Here is a 22,004-nt window from a genome sequence, read left to right on the forward strand (position 1 = left end):
TGTAGCTCATAAACATCTGCTTTGTACTGGAGAAAGTGGACACATATTTCAGATGTGGCCCTAGGAGGGCCAAGCAGAAAGGAGCGATCAGTATACTCAATCCCCTGGCTGCTCACTTTCCAATTTAGCCCAGAGTGTGTTCAGCCTTCACTGCCATAAGGACATGGGGCAAACAAGTTCAGCTTGCAGCCCAAGCATCAGGACCAGGATTTTTCTGCAGAGCTGCTGCCAGCTCTCTGGCCAGTGCCCAGCCTCTACACATGCAAAAGCTTCTTCCAGAGAACTTCTCTGCATTATGTCTTTGTTTGGCTGTATAAAGCTGGCTAAGCATGACAAATAAAATATACAGTCCACCAGCTGAATACTCACAGGTGTGATAATGCTGAAAGATCATTAAAGGCTCCTTCAGGAACAACAGAAATATCATTGCCATGTAAAGACCTTAAAGAGAAAAGAAACATAATAGTATCAATGCATAAAAAAATCATCAGGTTAACTTGGGAAATTTCATGTTCTTTCAACAGTTTTCAGCTTTTCAAATTTTTTTTTTCTTCCAGTTTCTCAGTGTTTCCAACTGTTTGTGGTTTCATTTTTTTGGTAAGCTCTAACTGGCAGCCTACTTATCATTTGACTTTTTGCATCCTGGGTTTTCATAAGAAATATAAATACTGTGATTATTTTAAAATTGAAAAATAAAAGTTGATAAAAGTAGGCACAGTTATGCAAAGTAATGACTGGATTTAGAGATAGCAGATAGCAGAAGAGTTTCTGATTTTTCCAACAGCTCCCTGAAATTTGCATTAATTATGTTCATATGCTCTTTTTAATCTTTCATGGATTCATAGAACATACAGACATTAGCTGTTAATATAATTATTAACATTTTTGTCTGAATTTGATGGTAGAAGTAGAAGATGAAAAGCTTCATTAAGCATCACTAGTGCGAATAGTGGTATTTCTTTTGTAGAAAATGTACTGGTTTCACCAACCATATGAAGTTCAACAAGAGCAGGTGCTGCATTCTGCGCCTGGGATGAGGCAGTCCTGCATGTAGGTTCAGAATGGGGAATGAGGTGCTGGAAAGCAGTGCCAGGAAAAGCACCTGGGGATCCTGGTCCATGAAAAGTTGAACATGAGCCAGCAGTTCCCTGGCAGCCAGGAGGGCCAAGCGTGTCCTGGGGTGCACCAGGCCCAGCATGGCCAACTGGGCAAGGGAGGGGATTGTCCTGCTCTGCCCTGAGCTGGGGCAGCCTCACCTTGAATATTCAGTTTTGGGTGCCACAATATAAGATAAGAAGCTATTACAGTGTACAAAGAAGACTAATGACAGTGGTGAAGGGCCTTCAGAAGAAGTCATATGAGGAGGGGCTGAGGTCACTTGGTCTGTTCAGCCTGGAGGAGACTGAGGGGAGACCTCATTGCTGTCTGTAACTTCCTCATGAGGGGCAGGTATTGATCTCTGCACTGTGGTGAACAGTGACAGAACCCAAGGGAATGGCCTGAAGCTGAGTTAGGGGAGGTTTAGATAGATCATTAAGAAAAGGTTCCTCACCCAGAGAAAGGTTGGGCTCCCCAGAGTGGTGGTCACAGCACCACATCTGACAGAGCTCAAGAAGCATTTGGACAATACTCCCAGGAACATGGTGCCACTCTTGGGGATGATACTGTGCAGGAGCTGGACCCAATGATCCCTCTGGGTCCCTTTCAATTCAGCTCATTCTGTGATTCTGTGACAAGTATCTCTCCTTTTCCATAAATTCATTCAGTTACATGAATATCTAACACATATACAAATATAGTTCTTGAAATTCTCCTTATTTATATTGAATAACTGAATTTATGAAAGCACATCTAAATAATGCCATGCTTTAGGTATTTATTCCAACCAAGTACTTAAATGGCTATAAATCACCCACATGGAGGCAAAAATTACATGTTCTGATATGGACTTTTGAAAAGGAATATTTGCAGGTTTTTTTCTTAATGACAAACTGAAGCTGTAAATGAGACTGACTATTCTTTATTTTCTTTTGTCCATTTTTGTGCCCTGTCAACCATGTTTCTCCTAGTGGTAAAATGGAAAGTTTTCTTGCAAGCAAAAAGTAATGTTATTGATTTTCAATACTTAGTCATGATGGCTTTGGAAATACTCCCACATTAAATAAAACAACACAAAGAAACTTACTGTTGGAATAAAAATATTCAAAATTCAACTGCAAACTCTCCTGATATATACTGAAGGAATTTCTGCATATGGCATTTTTGCCAGACTTAAATGCTTATAACAAGGAAAAACATAGCACAAGAAAAAAAATACAGGTGACATTGAAAATCAGAAAAGTAAAAAGTGCACGTCTTAGATTTTTAAGGCTGCATAATTATCAGTTCTGAAATATTTGATAGGGTTTAAAATCTGCTAACTTTCTATGGTTCTGCTGTCTTCTGTACACAGATAAAAATTATGGAAAATAACAATGATTAAAAAATAATACTTACAACAACCTTAGTGATTTCAACCCATCAAAAGTCCGTGCAGGAATACATCTTAGGCGGTTGTAACTAAGAATTCTGAAAATATATAAAATGCTGTCAGCAAGTGTAGCAGTTATTCAGTAAACTATGCAGAGCATGACCAAAATCAGCATTTGCACACATAGCTAGTTAGGAAACAAGTTATTTTACAGCCTCCAAACCAAGCAAGTTTTAATATCAACTAACTGCCCTTTCTCTCCAAGACAAAAAAACCCACTGTAATGCTTCCAAAGAGTCACTGTTACATGTTTAAACTTACAAGGTGAGCAGCTGAGTCATGTTGCTGAAGCTCTGATTAGAAAGAGTGCTGATTCTGTTGTTACTTAAATCTCTAAAAAATAAATTCAGAAATTCAGACCTTAAAATGACTGCCCCAGTCCCAAAACACTGTAAGTTAAACTGACAGACACATTTTCATTAGTAGTAGTATTATCATTGATATAACTATTTAAAGCAGCACCTGTTTTTATTTTCACATGCCATATACAAGCCCAGCAAGCGTTTAGCTTGATCAATAAAAAGCATTCTCATTTCAATACAGATGAAAAAGCAGCGCAATGCATTCTAATACAATAGCAATGTTCATCATGCTACCATGTTAACAATGCAATCCTTCATGAACTCAAGCACAAAAATGAAAGTAATGTTTTAAAGTGGAAGTTATTCTAGTCATGTCCCTAATGACATCTAAGTAAATATCATTTAATACTCTACTTAACACTTACATGATGAAGACATCAAAGCCCAGAGATATTATTATAAAGAACTTAGATTTACAGAAAATGCATTAATGTCTTCTTTGTTCAAAATTCTAATGAATAAAATCATAAAGATAATAAGGAAGCTGTAGTGGTGTACTGGTAGCTTCAAAGGTGCTGCATTAAATGTGAATACTGTCTGTTCTTTATTTTCATATTGTGCTTTACTATTAATTTTATTATTTATATTTTCATTATTTGACTATTTCAGTATTGTTTCATGTATTTTATGGTGAAATGTTGCCTTTGTTTCTGAGGGAATCATCATATATTAACTTATGAGCAGTATTGAATAGTTATTCAATATACATATTTACCCACTTGAATTTTCATGAAGGCATGTAAGATGACTGACTCATAATAAACATATTAGACAAGTATAACAGAGAAATAAATTCAAAAGAGAAATAAAAAGATGAAAATAAACGCTTTTCTTTGTTAATGTGGAACTCAGAAGACTTGTATGTAATTCTTTGATGACAGGACTATGTGCAGTGGTTCCTTCTTCCAAACTCAGCTGAGGAACATTCTCAACTACATAACAGCAGTATGAGTAAATGTACAGAAGAGTTTAAAATAATGTGTCCTGCAAGTCTCAGAACTTGAGACTGTCAATACTCATTTGCATTCTATTTACTATTCATTTATTCATAACTTCCCTAAACTATTCACAAAGATTTCCTACAAGTTGTAGACAGGATAGACTTAAAAATATTGCAAGGGATTTTTTCCTGATATTACTTGAAAAATACAAAATGTTTTGAAAGTATGGGTTTTAAAGAAAAATTTCACTATGACTTCCTTTGTCTAACATGAGGTAAATAAGGGAAATTATGTTGTTGTTTTTGAATTGCTCTAAACCCTGTGAAAAATTAAATTTAAGGGATTCTGTTACTCCCCTCCACTTTACATTCTGATTATAATGAAACCACAAACTGCTTTCAGAATATAGCACAGTTCAGCCTCAGCTGGTATAAATTTTTATAGTCCTAACAAAGACCATGGAAATTACAGCTGGAATTGCAGGCATTTACATCCACAGTCTTCCTATTTTTCTCACTGTACACTTAGAAGGTACAGAAATCATATTCAAACCATCCATGAGGTAGAGGTAATAAATTCTAGATTTGTCTGAAATCACATAGTGAGTCAGCAGTAGAGTTGGCAGCAAGGCATTTTAGACAAGCTTTATCCTTGGGTCATGAAAATCATATATTGTGGGAGAAAAAATTACCCTGACTTCATAAGATCTTACATCTCTTTTGAGGTCAACTATAATTTTTACGTTGTTATTTTGTGATGTAATCACTGAAATAAAATACTCACTCTCATAAAATGTGACCGAGTATATTATATGTAGGATGTGATAAATAGAATAAAATATCCTCAGTTATAAAATATGGTTGGGTATTTGCTGAAAGATAGGATACATTTTTTAGGCTTTTTCTCAGAAAAAAATTCAGGTAATAATAATATTAATAATAACAATATTAACGATTGAGCAAGGTATTTTGTTCTGCTTTCAATTCCAGTCGAGAACGTTGCTTTAAAACTACTTACATGAGTGTCAAATGCTTGTAGTTGGAAAGCTCTTTTGGAACAAGGGTAAACTGATTTCCATCCAAATAACTAAACCAGAAAAATAAAACAAAAAGCATTATGTATTTCATTAAAACAGGAGCATCTTCATCCACTAATCTCAGAATGCAATAGTAAAGTTAATAGCAAATGACTACACACTATTCCATTTTATAAGAAAACTTGCTTAAATTTTGGTTTTTAGAGATACAACTGAGGATTTGTAGCCCAAGATCCAAATGCTACTGTATTATATATAATGCATATTTTGAAGTAACATAATAAAAAACATCCCTTGCATTATAGTTTCTATTATTTCATAACAACTTTGCAAAATCAGGCCTTTATCATCTCCATTTCCCACACACCTACAGAGGAAAGGTAAATCTGACTTCCACAAATCACATTAAGTGTGGTTTTTTAGCTTTCATAAAAAGAAACAGACTCTGGCATTGCAGATGTGGTCCTTTACACTACAAACACTAAGGTCTGGTTTTAGCTCAAACAGAAAACTAATTTGTCATGCCTGTGGTTCAGGTCACCTTCCTTAATTTAGCCCTGTAAATTTCATGATACATCAGTATACCATGCTACAATCCTATTCCTGTGAAGTATGTTAGTGACTGAATAGTAATCAATTACCCTTCACTAGAAAATTTAGATTTTTTTTTTTCCCTTTCAGTAGGTTCACAGCTCCTGTATTATATTGCTCGCTCTTCTTCCATGTTCATAATTCTCAGTAAGAGATCTTCTCATCCCTAGAGTTAATGGGTACAGGGCTATCAAACTGTACCGGCACCGGCGTTACAGGCAGACGAAGGTAACAAGCCTTGCCTAAAAGCAGCCAGACATAACAAAGCACAAGTGGAGGGGTTCTTCATGTAACCAGGGCAAGTAGCTTAGAGATTATAAGAAGTGCTGAATTTACCTGATGGTTTGAAATGAAGCAGATAGTGGCAAGAAGATTAAAGGTCTTTATTTCTCAGCTGGGGAAAAGGATTTTGCTGATGGTATTACTTATGTTTCCTGAAACCCAAGTGGAAACTACACCCTCATTATTCCTACACAAAGAAGATATTTTTGCCATCCAAATACCTGCGACATGCTTGAGCTAAGAGCAGTCTTTGATAGAGACATTTTTAGTCTTACTTTGAGCTTAATGTCTTTATGTAAGCTGGAGCATCTAGTCTTGACTAAATAGATGAGCTGAAACACAGTTAAGCTTCACAAAAAAACCTACCTACATCTAAGCAAAAGGCTGTCTGTCTTAGTGTTTTTTTACTTTGGACTATGACTTTCTAGTGATGCTTGCCAAATCCAAAATGTGTCTCAACAACCTTTATACTTACACTATGTTAATGGTGGTGAATAGAGCATGGGCTCATGTAATTCATTATTATAAAAAAAAAAACACAAAAAGAAATAACTTCTAAAATTTTTAAAGAAGTAAATATTCTGAGGAAATTCTTTTATCAACAGATACATTAGATTATTCTATTAAGCTTCATTATAACTGAAGTACTACAAGTATCCACTTGCCTGATAAAATATCCTCCTTGCTCAAATGAAGTAACTATTAAGATATTTTATAAAACACATGAAGAGTACATCTTAGAAGAGCCATGCATGCTAATAAGCAAGAAGAACCAATCAGTATGCAACTGTTAAGAAGAACCACGTCCATTATTCTTTTGAAAAATACGCTAAATTGCATGCTTAGACACTAAAGCATACAAAATTGTACACAAATTTTCAGTCACAGGGTTCCATTTGCAATTCCAAAAGTATCTCTCTTTAGCTGCTTTGTTTTATATTGCATTGATGACCTTATATTGCCAAATTGTATTTATACCAGACTGTATTCAAGAAAGTAATCTTCTATTTGAGAAAAAAAACCTAAACCACACAACTCAAAACCTAGGGTTTATATACCTGTGTGTTAATTTGAGGTCTTAATAATTTCAATTTATCAATGGCTAAAGACTTTTAGATGTTATCAGTGGACATCTCAGAATCTTCTATATAATACCAAACCGAAAACCAGTAAAAATTTTAGTTACTTACAAAACGTAGTTATGGTGTTTTCTGGAAAAGCACTATATTGACCAGTCATTATGAAACATTATTAAATACTTTCAATATGTTACACAAACCTACATTTTTTTCCTGTAAATAATTTCTATTTCTTTCAATATTGTGACTTATCTGATCAAGAATCGAAACAAACATCTCAATTTTTAGTTTCATATTTTCCCTACCATAATTAATAAAAATTTTCTCATACAGTCTTATGTGTAGCTTATTCAGTTACCATCTTCAAATAATACATGAGGTTGCAAGCTCTTTTTTTATATCTAGGTTACTGTCCAACTATATTTTCAAATCTTATCTTTCATAAAATGCAATCTTAACGATTTTTCTTATAGAAAAAATGTTTCAATAGATTCATAAAATAGCCCAGATTTTATAAAACTATGTGAACAAGAAGACATTCCATTAAATCCAGTATTTTTGCAATATCACAAAATTATCAAAATCTCTGCATCATAGAATACCCTGAGTTGGAAGGATCACACAATCATTAGGATTGCAAGTGACCTCTGGATATCATCAAGTCCAACCCCCTGCCAAGGCAGGGTCACCTAGAACAGTTCACAGAGGAACACATCCAGGTGGGTTTTGAATGTCTGCAGAGAAGAAGACTCCACAACCTTCCTGGGCAGCTTTTCCAGTCCTCTGATACCCTCAATGTAAAGAAATTCTTCCTCATGTTGAGGTGCAGCTTCTTGTGGCTTAGTTTATTGCCATTAGTCCTTGTCCTGTTCCTGGGCACCACGGGAAGGAGTCTGGCACCATCCTGCTGACACCAGCCTTTGAGATATTTGTATGTATTGATGGGATCCCCTCTCAGTCTTGTGCTGATTAACCAGGCCCAGCTCTCACAGTCCCTACTCAGAGGAGAGATTCTCAGCCCCTAATCACCTTTTTTTGCCTCCACTGGACTCTCTCCAGCAACTCCTTGTCTTTCTTGAACTGTGGAGACCAGAACTGAACACAATACTCCGGAAGTGGCCTCACGAGGGTTGAACAGTGAAGGAGGATCATTCCCCATGCACCCCAAGATGGGATCCAACTCCTGGCCCTGCTCAGGACAGCCCCTAGAGTAACACCATGTGCCTGAGAGCATTGTCCAAACACCTCTCGGTGCCTGGTAAGTAACCTGGTAAGTAACCAGTTCCTTGGGGAGCCTGTTCCAGTGTCTGATCACCCTCTGAAAAAGAACACTGCTTTTGCCATGATTTTACTTCACACTGAAATGAAAGTGACTGGTTTGTAGTTACCAGGGTCAACCCTCTTGTCCTTCTCAAAAATGGAACATTTTCCAGGTTCCAGTTGACTGGGACCTCTCCAGATTACCAAGAATGGACAGAAATCATTGAGAGAGGCCCTGGAATGGCATCAGCCATTTTTTTGGGTATTTTTTGTTGAATTTCATCAGGCCTCATAGACTCAGAGAAAGCCATCAGGGGCAAGTCTGGGGTTAGCTGGAAGTTAATAATTCTCACAGTCATGATTCTCCAGCTCAGGGCATTGGGACCCTCAGAGCTGACCACTGGTATTGAAGTGAAGAAGCATTAAACATCTCTGCTTTGTCTATGTCCCTGTTTGTGAGGTGACCATATTCATTGAAAAATGGACCAGTGTTATTTCTGGGCTGCCTTTTGCTATTAAGAAAATTAAAAAATCTCTTTCTATTTTCCCCAGCACTACTGGCCAGCCTCAGCTCTAATTGGGCCAATTTTCTTCCTACAGTTATGAGCAGCACCTCTATATTCTTCCCATGTCACTTAACCTTGTTTCCAGTGGACGTACACTTTTCATTTTTGCCTTAGTTCCAGAAGATCCCTGCTTAGCAGAGCTGGCCTTCTGCCTCACCTGCTTGGCTTCTGACATTTTTGAATTTCTTGCTCTTTAGCTCTTAACATGTGGTACTTAAAAGTGACCAGCACTGATGCACCTAAGTACCTTCCAAAGCATTTCCCATGGAGGTCTTACTAGTTCCATGAGCAGCCTGAAGTTTGCTCTCATATCCAGAGTTGAGGTTTTGCTGGCACTTTTCTTCCTGTCAATAGAGATTTTAAACTCAACTGCTTTATGACCACTGTGGTCAAGACAGACACCAGGTGCTACTTTATTCACAAGACCCTCTTAATAACATGCAACAAATCCAGGAGAGCAGCTTTCCTAGTTCACTCCCTTAGTACCAGAAAGCCATTGTCCAGGTGTTTTTAACTCCTCAGCACAGATGAAGGCCATTGATTTAGACGATTAAGGTGCTTGATTTACGGGTAAAAAGTACTGATTTGGAGGTATAAAAACATGTTCATTATGAAAACATATTTATATTATAGCTTTCCTTTTGGTTCTTCATGTAATAGAACTTCATTCCTTTCTAACCAGTGACCAGAGATTAAGCAGATTCACTGTTGCTCTTAAATTAACCCACTGTAACATGATATCCACACCATTATACAACAGTTCAGTGCTGGGGGATATAAAATCTGAGAGTGATTACAATTTTATATACATATATGTTTAAAGCTTTTCAGTAGCAGATAGTCCTTAAGAGTGGTTTTGGACTTACAAAGCATTGCTAGTTAAAACTTAACCTCCAGTTCCTCAAGATAATGTGCTTTATAAAGCAGTGGATTAACAAATTTCAACTCATCTACTAAATTCAATTCTTCATTTTCTTTTCCCCTCATTCTTGACTCTGACAATAAAAAAAAATCTGACATTAATTTTCATAAAAGGGAAAGAAAAGCATGCCACTTACAGTTCAGTCACATCTTTTGGGATGCCTTTAGGCAAAGCTTTTAGACCTTTGTTGCTGCAGCGAACTACTGTGTCCAGACAAGTACATTCTGCAGGACAGCGGGCCAGGGGAGAGCAGCTATTGTCATCATTTCCTGGTTAATAAAAAAACCCAGACGCTAAGATTGCTACTAATAAATGTCTCTTCAGTATTAGCAATAATAGCCCACCTAGATTTTCTTCAAGCCAATGTGATATTTCTGCATTATAATATCTCAAGATAGGGATAAAATTACATCATCTATGTAAACCATCACTCCAAGAATTTACATTTCAGGTGATGCTTTACTTAGGACAATGTTGTTTTACTAGGTAAGTGCCATCATATGGAGAAAAAATCATTAAAGAAAGAATAAATCCTGAAATGAAAGACAATAAACTTAAAGAAGTAATAAAAAATGTCTTTTTAGAAAAAAGATACAGCTTTGAAAATTTACTAACCAATAATGCAGTCAATGGAAGTATGTGTGAGAGATGCAAGATAGTAGCATTTCTTTTAATTAAGAGTTAATGAAGCCACAAGCTGTAACATATCATGTTATTTGATCAAGTAACCTGAAAGTATGCTTGATTCAAGCATCACTTTTTGAAAATACTCTCATCTGTACTATAACATTTGATCAATTTTTTTATGCTATTTCTAAATTATTAATTACAGTACTGAAGATAGGCAAGAAAAACTTTTGAAGGCACATATAAAACAGCCCATGCTTGCTGATCATCCAAAAATGGGTGGAAAATTTTTAAACTGACATAGAAACTGAGCATGAAGGCCTTTAAAGTGCAATACTCTGGAATCTATGGGAGCCATGCAGAATATATATGTGAAAGTTGAAATTATGAAAGGTTCAATATTAATTTCCTTACCATCATCACATGTAAAATCCTGAATGGCCACATCCTGGATAGGAATCTCTTTGAGGAAGTAAGGTTTTTGGCAGCGAGGGTTCCCTGTCACAATGCGTTTCTTCCTTAGCCAGTCTCCAAGCCATGCAAGATGGCAGTTGCAGTTGAAGGGATTGGCCAAGAGGTTTCTGAGAACCAAAGGAAAGTTTATCTCAGATGACACCATCCTCTCATGCTCTATTTCTATTTTCAAAAAAGTATACCTTAAACTGTTTATCAAACAATGCTGTGTCTAACCCATAGGTGAAAGGTATAATTTAGGCTCTGTGTGGTAAAGCTTGATACAACTTGTTTAGAAATAATTTAAAACTGTCAAAGACCTGACTTCATGTCAAGCCACTCTGTACCAATAATGCAATAATTTTATATAGAGATGGAGGCTGATTACTTTACATTATTAGCTTTAACCTGACAACACGTATTCCACTAATTTATCATCTCATGATTTCCATCTTTTATTTGCTCCAGAGAATAAATTTCCTATCTGAAGTGACAGCTAAGCTGATTACATGCCAGTTACAAAAATGAATTTACTTCTAAAGGCCGCAGTACTTCTGGCATCTCCTTATTTCAGCACAAACATATTGACAATTCCATTATTTATAAATATGTCATCCTTAATATGCAAAATTAGTAACTGGGTGCAAAGTGTCACTTTTCATGTAAAAAGGGGATTAAGTATTTTCCTGAATGATGCTACCTACAACCAGCACTTCTTTAGTAAAACTGAGTGGCAGCTTTGGTTACTTTTTTCACTTCCCTTAAATTACATCACATTTAAATTAAAAAAAAGAATGCCTCTTTTTATAGAAAATGAGACTGAAGCTTCCTTATAAAACACCTATGAATTAAGATTCTCAGGAGGCCAAGGAAATTTAAACTAGTAATTGGGTGGCACAGGGCAGAAGGACAGACAACATGGTAATCTAACCAGCTGTGACTATGTGCGGCCTACCCTAAATATGGCTTTCCACCCTGGTTTAGATCAGTGGGTTTCCACAAGGGGAGTGAGCAGCATGTCTTTCCTGCATTCTCAGACACTTCTGGAAACCAGTCTAACACTGTATCAAAAGGCACCATGACAACATACTCTTCATGTGCCCAAGATGGTCCAGGAAACAAAATTTCTCAAAACTGCCTCTATGAAATCCTTGTACCCCTGAACCTTACTAAGTGCTGTGAAATTACACATCGAAGTATTAAGGGAAATGCCTCCCAAAGGTCAGAGATTTAAATATGGTGGCAATAAAAGATGAAGGTGACTTACAGAGTAGAGAGCGAATGCAACGTGTCGAAGGAGCCGGGTGCCACGGTGGTGATCTGGTTGTCATACAGTGAGAGCAGGCGGACAGAGCTCAGCCCTGTGAAGCTGTCATTTCCCACACAGCTCACCCTGTTGCTCCTCAGCATCCTGAGAAAGAAGGATCAGCATTTTTCAGCTTAGGTAGGGACCAGGGCTGAAGTGGCTGCCGGAGTGAGGGCCAAGAGTTACGATTCCAAAGAGGCTGCTGCCAGTGAAGGGACCATCAGTGCAGTGACCCCTGTGCTGCCTGACACCTCACTGAAGAGATTGGGAGCAGTGTGTGTGGAGCAGGCTGGAGGACAAAGGTAGGTGGGTGGGCAGGTTTCACAGAGGAAAGGGGTGTTTCACAGAATCACAGAAGGGGTAAGTTTACAAAGGACCACTGGAGGTAATCTGGTCCAACCCTGCTCAAACAGGGTTTCCTAGAGCTTTTCCCTACAGAGTTACTCAGGATTGTGTCCAGGTGGCTTCTGAGTACCTCCAGATGGGACCCCACAACCTCTTTGGGCAATCTGCTCCAGTTTCCCCTAAGCGTTTGGGTTTTTTTCTTTTCCTTTCAAAATCAGAAGTAGTAATTATGAATCTTCAATTGACAAGAAATTAAACTGATTGAAATTCCCCAAATCAGAGAAACACAGCAGCCCTCTCTTCATGTGCCCAAGGCTGATGACTCCAGAATTGCTATTTACATAGAGCAGAGGCTTGTACCAGCTTACCTCCTCTTGAGGTCCCTTTTACTTCATTTTTCTTAGGACAAATTCTAGAAACCACTTCTACTGCATTCAAAAGCATTTCATTCAAACGAAATCAAATCAGCATTCCTCCTCAGCATGACTCTAAGTACAAATTTCAGAAATCTAAGCTATTCTAAAATGTCTCAAATTTCTATAAAACTTAAGACCTTTGAAGTCTGCTGTTCTCCTCTCTGTCCACCAAAAGATGGTAATTTCCCCCCATGCTCTTGTCTAGGACTAGCTGCTTTAAATAATTTTAGCAGCTTTAACTGCAAGCTTAGAAACTGTAGACGTGATTTATTTAAAATACCTAACGTCTATGGACAGCTGAAACCCCAAAGACCATTTAATCTTGGCTCTGGTCTGCAGATCAGAAGGACAGGCTCTCTAAAGAAGGCCAGGATGCTGTAGATGGTATAAACATTTTTTTGAGTGGAAAAACTAAACTGCTTCATGGAAAGAATGAAATGAATTCAAGCTATAGTGCTTTTAATCTTGCCTTCACTTATGAAATGACAAAAAAATTACTTAGGAGAGAATCATTTCCCACATTTCAATACACACCAGAACAATTTCTTCCTCCAGCTAAATTCCCAGTAATGGTTGAGCTGAAATGAATCAGACTCCATTATGTAAAACGTGTAATTCCCATGCAAAATTCTGTTACTTTGATGATTATTCCCATTTCCATTTCTGAAGATGGATGTTTACCCATTCTCAACTGCTTCATTCCTTTAGAAGACTCATTATACCCATAATTAATAACTAATAAATTAATATAATATATGTTGCCACTGAAGATGAATAGATCACACACACACAGGTCACGGTGTGGTGAAATGAAGAGAAAGTTTATTTTTCCTCCCAGGATTTATAGGCTTCTGACCATGGCCAGGGATTGGATGGTCAGGATAACACTTTCCCACTGCACTGGCCATGAGAGATGTCCATCACAGGACGTATAACAGAAAGAATGTACACATATCTATGTTTAAAGTTACTGTCCTGGGAAAGTCTTTAGAAAACCATGTCAGCAAGCTCAGAAGCTGAGCTTTCAGGGCGACATCTCACCATTTTTGGTTTAACAGAAAGAAAAGAAAAAAGAAAAATGAACAAAAAAACTAGCAACATTATAAACAATCAAAAGAATAAATAATAGGAAAATACAACACTCCATACAGTCAGAAGGCTGTAATTTCAGGGTGATAAATATATAGCTTCTAGTAAAATAGGAATAAAAACTAAAATTATTTTGAATAATCCATAGCTTATTATCCAAAATATTTTTTGAGAATTTGAGAATAAAATATTATTCGCAAAAATACCTGTGAGAAAAGAATAAGCAAAACACTCAAATAAATATACTTACAGTGTTTTGAGACTTTCTAGTCCTTTGAACATTTTGTGTTGAACACTTTCCAAGCGGTTGCTTGTGAGCAGTAGTTCATTCACACCAGAGGCTCCATCAAATGCTCCTTCTTCTATATCTGTAATCTTGTTATTGCTCAAGTTTCTATTACATATTAACAGAAACAGATAAGAACTGAGGGGATTTTCTTTTACAAATGTCCTAAATTAACTGTTATATGCTGCAGACTGAATAAATTCCAAGACTTAGAATCTTAGTTTTCCACTAAGCTTGGAAAAGACCTCCAAAATCATCAAACACAATCTTGATGCAATAGCCAAATTGTTGTGTAAAAGCAAAAAATATAAATACATCATCCAACTTCAAAGCACTACAGAAAAATTCAGTGGTCTTCTAATTAAAGAAGCAAAGATTGTTAAAATAATCTTCGGAAGATGTTTTTTAAATAATGGCAATTGCCCAATCTATGCTGCTGCCACACAAGAACATATTTTCTTAATTTTGAATCTTATCAGTAACTATATTTTTTCAGGTCTGCAGCCTTTGTAGCATTTTTGGATGAATTAAGAATAAAATTATAATGTATGAGTACAGCACAACTAACCTCTCTGATTTATTCTATCTTGATAGATAAATATAAGAAAACAGTATAAACAGCAACATATGTAAAGGAAATGTGTGAATATAAACAGTACATGGAAAGTTAATAATTTATGACATTAGTTAGAGAGGAGGGTTTATAGGCAATATAGTTCATGTATCTACAATTTGCCTGCATAGTGGATCAAAATGTGGGGAAAATGACTTAAAATATTGCCAAAATACTTTGTGTTTATGATTTTAGTTGAAATACAGAAATTACATCCCAAATGCGTAGAATCTGTACTATATATACACAAAAACAAGCATATGCAACAGCATATGTTTTCTTAAATATTTTTCATATTAGTGTCCTTTTGTTATGTTTATTTAATATCATTATTTACATATATTACGTAAGTACATAGCTACACATTAAACAATGTTATAATACACTAGTGATTTAAAAAAAGATCTTAAAAACTCTCTGAGACAAAGTGAATGGAAGTAAAGCTAAAGACTATTTGATGGCATTTATGGTGATGGGAAGAAAATCAAACATTACTTGATGCAATTTCTAGAACAGTGTTTCAATAATTCAAAACAAGAAAGATATTTGTTAGATAATAACCCAGGATGTTCTTGCTTAATCTTCAGCGCTGACTGCTCTCTCCAGCCTAGCTGAAATACAACCTACACCTTGTCTGTGATGAAGGATACAATCATGTCATCAGTTAGGTTGGACAGGACCTTTAATATCAACTCCAAGCATCTGATCCAGTACTGCAAAGTGCATTACAAAATGTACCCCTAAGTCTTTTAAATTTCTCCAGGGATGGCAACACCACCGCTTCCCTGGAGGCCTGTTCCACTGCTTAGCAGCCCTTTCCATGGAGAAACCAAACTAAACCTCCTCTGCTGCAATTTGGTATCCTTTTGTCTCATCTTGTCACTTGCCACCTTGTCCCATGGGAGAAAAGGACAAGCCCCACCTCACTACAACCTCCTTGCAGATAGGTGTAAAGAGTGATAAGATCCCCACTGAACTTTCATTTCTCCGGGCTAAACAACCCATTTCCTTAGCTGCTCCTCATCACACTTAGGCTGCGTACCCTCCAGCAGCAGCTTTGTTACCCTTCTCTGGATTCTCTCCAGCACCTCAATGTCTTTTTGATAGAGAGGAACCAAAAACTGAACAAGCTGCTCAAGTTGTGGCCTCATCAATGAGAAGCACTGAGGGACAATCACTGCTCTGGTCTGGCTGGCCACACTATTGCTGCTACAGGCCAGGTGCCATTTGTCTTCTTGGCCACCTGGGCACACACTGGTTCATATTCACCTGGCTGTCAACCAGCATCCCCAGGTCCTTTTCTACTGGGCAGCTTTCCAGCCACTCTTCCCCAAGTCTGAGCGCTTCATGGGGATGTTGTGACTATGCAGGACCTGGCACCTGGACTTGCTGAATCTCATACCATTGGCCTTGGCCCATCTATCCAGCCAGTCCAGATCCCTCTGCAGAGCCTTCCTACCCTCCAGAAGATCAACACTCCCACCCAACATGGTGTCATTTGCAAACTTGTGGAGAGTGAGTTAATCTTCTCATCCAGATCGTCAATATACACATCGAACACAACTGATACTGAGCCCTAGGGAACATCACTTGTGACTGTCTGCCTACTGGATTTCAGTTCATTCACCACCCTCTGGGCTCAACCATCCAGCCATTCTTTTATCCAATGAAGTATTATGTCTGTCCAAGCCATGAACAGCCAGTTTTATCCAGGAGAATGCTGTGGGAAATGGTGTCACAGATTTAGCTAAAGTCTAAGTACACAACATCCACAATCACCACTTGCATTTATTTTCACAATGGAGCTGCTCAGTCTGTAAGGTGCTGTGGAAGACTGGAAGTAAGAAACTCGTTATTTCTAATCTCAGATGGCTTTTCCATGTCAAGCCCTGTTTCTTAAAACCATTTTTGTTCTTGCTGTAACACAGATACTACTTCACCCACTTCACACAGATATTTTAAAGATTAATGTTGCATAGCTAATCAATGTTGCAGTGCATACACATGCTTTATTACTGATGAAGCATCAAATCAATGAAACATTTAGGCCTCTATTTTTCAATGTCATCTGTGAAGAAAGATCTTTGCACCTATTTGGAAACTCCAGCAGAAATAGGAGCTTCACAGAAACATATATTCACTCATATTGGTGTCTCTGCAACATCAGTATTTCACTTCTTTCCAGTGATGCTTTAACAGTCACTGTATTACTCTATCAAAGGAAGAATGTTGTAACAACTGATAACTATTAGGAAGTTATGGTGCAGTATTATTAAAATAGTTAATTCTTCATTTATTTATTTTTCATTTTTTTCCCTTTTCAATTAACCAGATTTTAAAGCCTTTGGGAGTTCCAAAAAACAGGTACAAGAAGATTGATTAACATTCATCCATTTTTTTTTCCTTTTGTCTTGAACACCTCCTCAGCTTAAAAGGAATATTGTTAAACATGAAGATTTCATATATGTATGAATGTGTGTGTATGCATCTGCATGTATTCTGTATGACACATCAAGTATTTTATTTATTTCATAGAATCCTGCCACACAGAACATCTTGGATTGGAAAAGACCTTAAATGCTATCTAGTTCCTCTGCTGTAGGCAGGGACAACTTTCACTATATATCAATGAGGACATTAAATACAGATGCTTAGGGGACACCATTTGTCACTGATGTCTTCAGGACTCTGAGCCACTGATCATTACCCTCTGGATGCTGCTGTCCAGACAATTTCTTACCCATCTAAGTCCACTCATCAAATCCATCTCTTCCCAGTTTAGAGAGAAGGATGCTGGCGGGTGGGGCACGCCAAAGGCTTTTTCGAAGTTCTGATAAATGACTCCTATGGCCCTTCTCTTGTCCACTGATGCTTCATATTGATATTTCCAAAGTAAACTGTAGCTGTAAAACGTGCTAATCTGAGATTTTTGAAGATTGATAAAACAGGATATCTACTGTATAGCAGCAGAACACTGTTGTGCCAAATTGTGCATCCTACATTCTTTTTTCTAAGTACTGCATCCCAGTTCAAAGTCATAAGGTGTACTCAAGTGGAGAAGTCAAAGACAAGTTCATCTAACATTGTTGGGGTTTTTAAAATATTTTAATCTAAAAAGTCTGTAATAATTATTTAACTAATTGTGATCACGGTAGCAAGCATCTGGTTAACAATAGGCTAACAATAGTTGAAGCAATACTATTGCTCCCTTAAGATTTTGATCACTAATACTGATCTTTTACAATTGGTAGTCACTCGGTGACAACTAATCTATTTTTACTTGCATTTTTCTTCACTTACTATTTATGTTTGGATTTAATCCTGAAATGACTGTGCACAGAGTCACAAAGTCTAACTAAATCATCTACCCTCCAATATGTCTTTTACATAAACTAAAGAAAAGCTTTTCATAGTCTTATTTTCAGCAACAATTGCAACTGGTAAGATTATAAACTACTCTTAGAATATTAACTGTTAGCATGGACTTACATGGATGACCTATCAAACCACTTTTTCTCAGTCATTTAAATTTTGATATTCCCCTCACCTAATGACCGTTTAATGAAGCACAGAATCAACGGCATGTCCTTAATGTGCTGAAAGAGGCAAAATTGTCTGGTTAGAGAGTAATACAGGAAGTTACAAAAGATTACTGGAATCTTTTCTAAGCAGCTTATAGTGTGAGCTCCCTGCTGTGGCTGCATAACAGACCAGCTGGCTGGATGCTGCAGTGAAGGTGCTGGAGCTATACACCATGAGAAGTGGCTGCTGGCAGTGCCAAGCCCCATGCAGGAGAGCTGCCAACTCTGACCTACCTCAGGGATTAATTTAAACCCGTTCTTGATTTTCGATTGGAATAAACTGAATCTTTTGTAGATTAGAACTAAGAAAGGTGGAGAGACACAGCAAGGAGCTAATACACTGTTTGAATAGACAAGGTCATTGAAGTTGCACTTACATTTTACGAAGCTGAGGAAGTTTCTTAAAGATTCCAGTAGCTTCCAGGACTGAAAATTCATTGTTATTTAGTCGCCTAAAAGAAATGACATCAAATTCAGAAAAAAATTATTCAGAGATTGATACAGAATGTTCCACATTAAGTGAACTTTTCAGTCTGGTTTCCCTGAACCTCTGATATTTAACTGGTAGCTGAAGAACAATTCCTTATATAGTAACATTTCTAATTTTGATAATTCCTCTGAATGAACATTCTAATTCCAATGAATGAACAATCTCATCAGTTAAACTTAGGAGTACATAAGACATTTTCAAAACCTGATCACAAAATTTTATATAGCTAAAACTGAAAAGGAATTTAAGATGATGTTTTTAATTTTTCAAACAAAAATGTAACTTAGGAAGGATTCCATGGCAACTAATAAATAGAAGTCTTTAAGAAGGACATATAAACCACTGAAGATTAGTCTTCTGTTCTTTAAAGGCTATCAGGTGGAGTCTGCCAGACATCTGGAGGTACTCACAGAACACTATTTACAAGAATGAAATAATTACTCTTCTTTTGAATAGGGAATGAAACCCACTGCAGAGATTTTCCCATGAATTTAAAAACACTTCCCTGTTTAAAACCCATGATTTACCTTCATACTACTACAGCTGGCACACATATATTGCTTAAGGCTTCATTAAATGCTGACTTGGAACACTGTAAGAGGTGTGCAATGAGCAACAAATACTAGCTGGGCACTCCTCTTTCCTGCCCAGGTATCAAGGCTTACAGTATAGTGTACCTTTAACAGCAGTTAGGTTAGGGGACCATCTATATTTCAAAGAATATCTGCATTGACCCAGTACTCCCTATTTCCTCTCTTAGAAAGAAAATGGAAATGATGAGTCTTAGATCCTTTATACACTATAATGGAGCCATATTATTAAGGGAGTCTGTCCAGCATTTTTTTAGAAATCTTAAATAGGAAGAAGATATGACTGACAAAATCACTGAGAGATGAAATTCAGCCCAATTCTAAACCTAGAACACTTTACAGAATTGCCTTATTGCAAGACAAGTTTAAAAAAAAAACTAGAAAATTAAAGAAAGCTGCTGTTCATCTTTCCCTCCTGTTCATTCTCATTGTCAGCCAGAAGGGAAATTAAGGTTGTAAATCTGAAGGTATGGTTGTACAACAGTTTCAACATGGAACCAGACTGAAAAGAAGACCGAAGTTCTTTGGATATACACCAAACACATCACTCTAAATCTACTTTATCACACTAAACGCTAAACCACTCTAAACACTTTATCACACTAAACTACAAGGAACGGGAATTTCAGAAGATACTATCACCTCTAAAAATCAGCTGAATGACTTAATGTGCTTTTTAGTGGGACCATATGAAATATTCTTGCACATTCTCAATGAACAAATTGCTTCTTCACTCTAAACAAGCTTTTCTTTACCATATCTATCAACAACAGAACAACTGACCATTCTAAAAATGCTGACATCTTCAAATAGTTTTCAAGTGCTATACTATCTAGAATGAATTGAAAATGAAAATATTAACTGATTTTAATACTTATTTGCTCTACTGCAAACATTTCTAACCCCACTGAAAAATGCAAACAATTTGATAGTTTCTTCTTTGCAACAAAAACAATAATTTACCTATTAAAAGTAATTTACTTTGCCTCTCCCTCAAGTTTTTCTCATGTAAATGCCTTCACCCTTCCAGTCTTCTTTTCTATGATTCTTGTTCTCCTTCAATTTTTTTTCCAAGCAATTATATTCATCTTGAAAAATGAAGTCTTTAACACAGTATTCCAGCTGATCCTTTACTATTGCTATGCACAGTACAATAATTATTTCCTATAATTTACATTCTACATTCCTATACATATATCCTGAAATGAAAATTGCATTAGTGCCCAATAGCACTCCTTCATCTTTAATATGTATGATAACCACATTTTTTTGTCTTGACCTACTTGCTGTTTATGCCTCAATCTTGTATTTCCGGTGCTAAATAGTTCTATTTAATTTCATATGAAGAATGTTAATTTTTATTTTCTTTAAATTGTATTTATTTTATTTAAGTTAGTCTACAAGAAATGGAGTAAAAATCATTACAGATGACTGGAAAGTTTACAGATGTGAGGGGATCTCCGTCTTCTAGATCTTAATATTATTTTTTGAGACCAGTGCTCTTCACTGGTAAAGAAAGCAACTATCATTAGTACTTATCAAACACTAGATCAAGAAAATGGTCTTAAAATGACTTTTATCTGGTTTATTCAAGAAAAGTACTGAAATATCATTCTCAAAACAAAAACTAAACAGAAGTATTTGATCATGATGTCTACACATTCTGTTTGTCTGGATTATTTGATGCTTTTTCCTGTTTTAGTAACACAATGGCTAAGATATTGCATGTATTTGAATAATAGTTGAACCTTCCTGGAAGCCTATATTCTGCAGTGATATTCATACTTTCTAAAACTACCTTGATAGGTGATCATCTATTGTAAAATCATTATTAAAATTCAACATGTAAGACTGAAGTTATTTTTTATTTAGCAATTTTTATTTTTCATTATTTATTTATTTTATTTCATATTTTTATTCTTCTGGGGAGTTTGAGTGATTTCTAAAATGTTTCCTGCATTTTCCTATATATTAGAAAGCTACCTGAAAAATATTTTATTTCTGGGGTGCAATTACAGACTTGTACTTTATATCAAATACTTCACGATCAGATTAGATAGATCATTCCATGCTTCTCTGGAAGACTGTGAGCAAGTGACAAAATGGGAAATTAGTGCAGCAGTTATTTGATTTAGTTATTTTTTTAAACTTTTACAATTAATTATCTGTCTTGAACTATAATAATATTTTCAGATTTTCTCTTAAAAAACAAAACCAGGGTATTTTCCCTGTGGTATTATTACTGTAGCAATTTACACAATAGGCACTTTTTTAGACAATCATAGGATATGCTGACTTGGGAGAGACCCACAAGGATCACTGGGTCCAGTTCCGGCCCACTGTCACCACAGAGAAGAGCTCAGTGCCTGCCCCTCCTCTCCTCTCACGAGGAAGCTGCAATTGCAGTGAGGTCTCTCCTCAGGCTCCTCTTCTCCAGGCTGAACACACCAAGGCACCTCAGCTGCTCCTCACACGGCTTCTCCTCAAGGCCCTTCACCATCTTTGTTACCTACCTTTCGACAACTTTTTTCCTTACTTTTCATCTTCATTTCCAAGCTGAGTTTCAGCTCCAAACATCACCCTGCAGAAATTAGTCTAGCTCTCCTCATCACCTAAAGAAGCATCAGTGTAATTTGTGT

At 36.6% G+C, this 22,004-nt stretch overlaps 1 protein-coding gene across 1 annotated transcript in view; it reads right to left on the reverse strand.

Annotated features, from left to right (window-relative positions):
- Positions 1–22,004, reverse strand: part of SLIT2 (slit guidance ligand 2) — a 262,223-nt gene that overhangs the window by 41,413 nt on the left and 198,806 nt on the right. The window contains exons 16-24 of the mRNA XM_058838689.1: positions 18,663–18,737; positions 14,056–14,199; positions 11,917–12,060; positions 10,611–10,777; positions 9,706–9,838; positions 4,851–4,919; positions 2,792–2,863; positions 2,497–2,568; positions 370–441 (exon numbers count right to left, since the gene is read on the reverse strand). Coding sequence (XP_058694672.1) covers positions 370–441; positions 2,497–2,568; positions 2,792–2,863; positions 4,851–4,919; positions 9,706–9,838; positions 10,611–10,777; positions 11,917–12,060; positions 14,056–14,199; positions 18,663–18,737 — 948 coding nt within the window. The remainder of the gene's footprint in view (positions 1–369; positions 442–2,496; positions 2,569–2,791; positions 2,864–4,850; positions 4,920–9,705; positions 9,839–10,610; positions 10,778–11,916; positions 12,061–14,055; positions 14,200–18,662; positions 18,738–22,004) is intronic.

The sequence above is a fragment of the Poecile atricapillus genome, chromosome 4 (genome assembly GCF_030490865.1).
Source record: "Poecile atricapillus isolate bPoeAtr1 chromosome 4, bPoeAtr1.hap1, whole genome shotgun sequence".
Lineage (NCBI taxonomy): Eukaryota > Metazoa > Chordata > Aves > Passeriformes > Paridae > Poecile > Poecile atricapillus.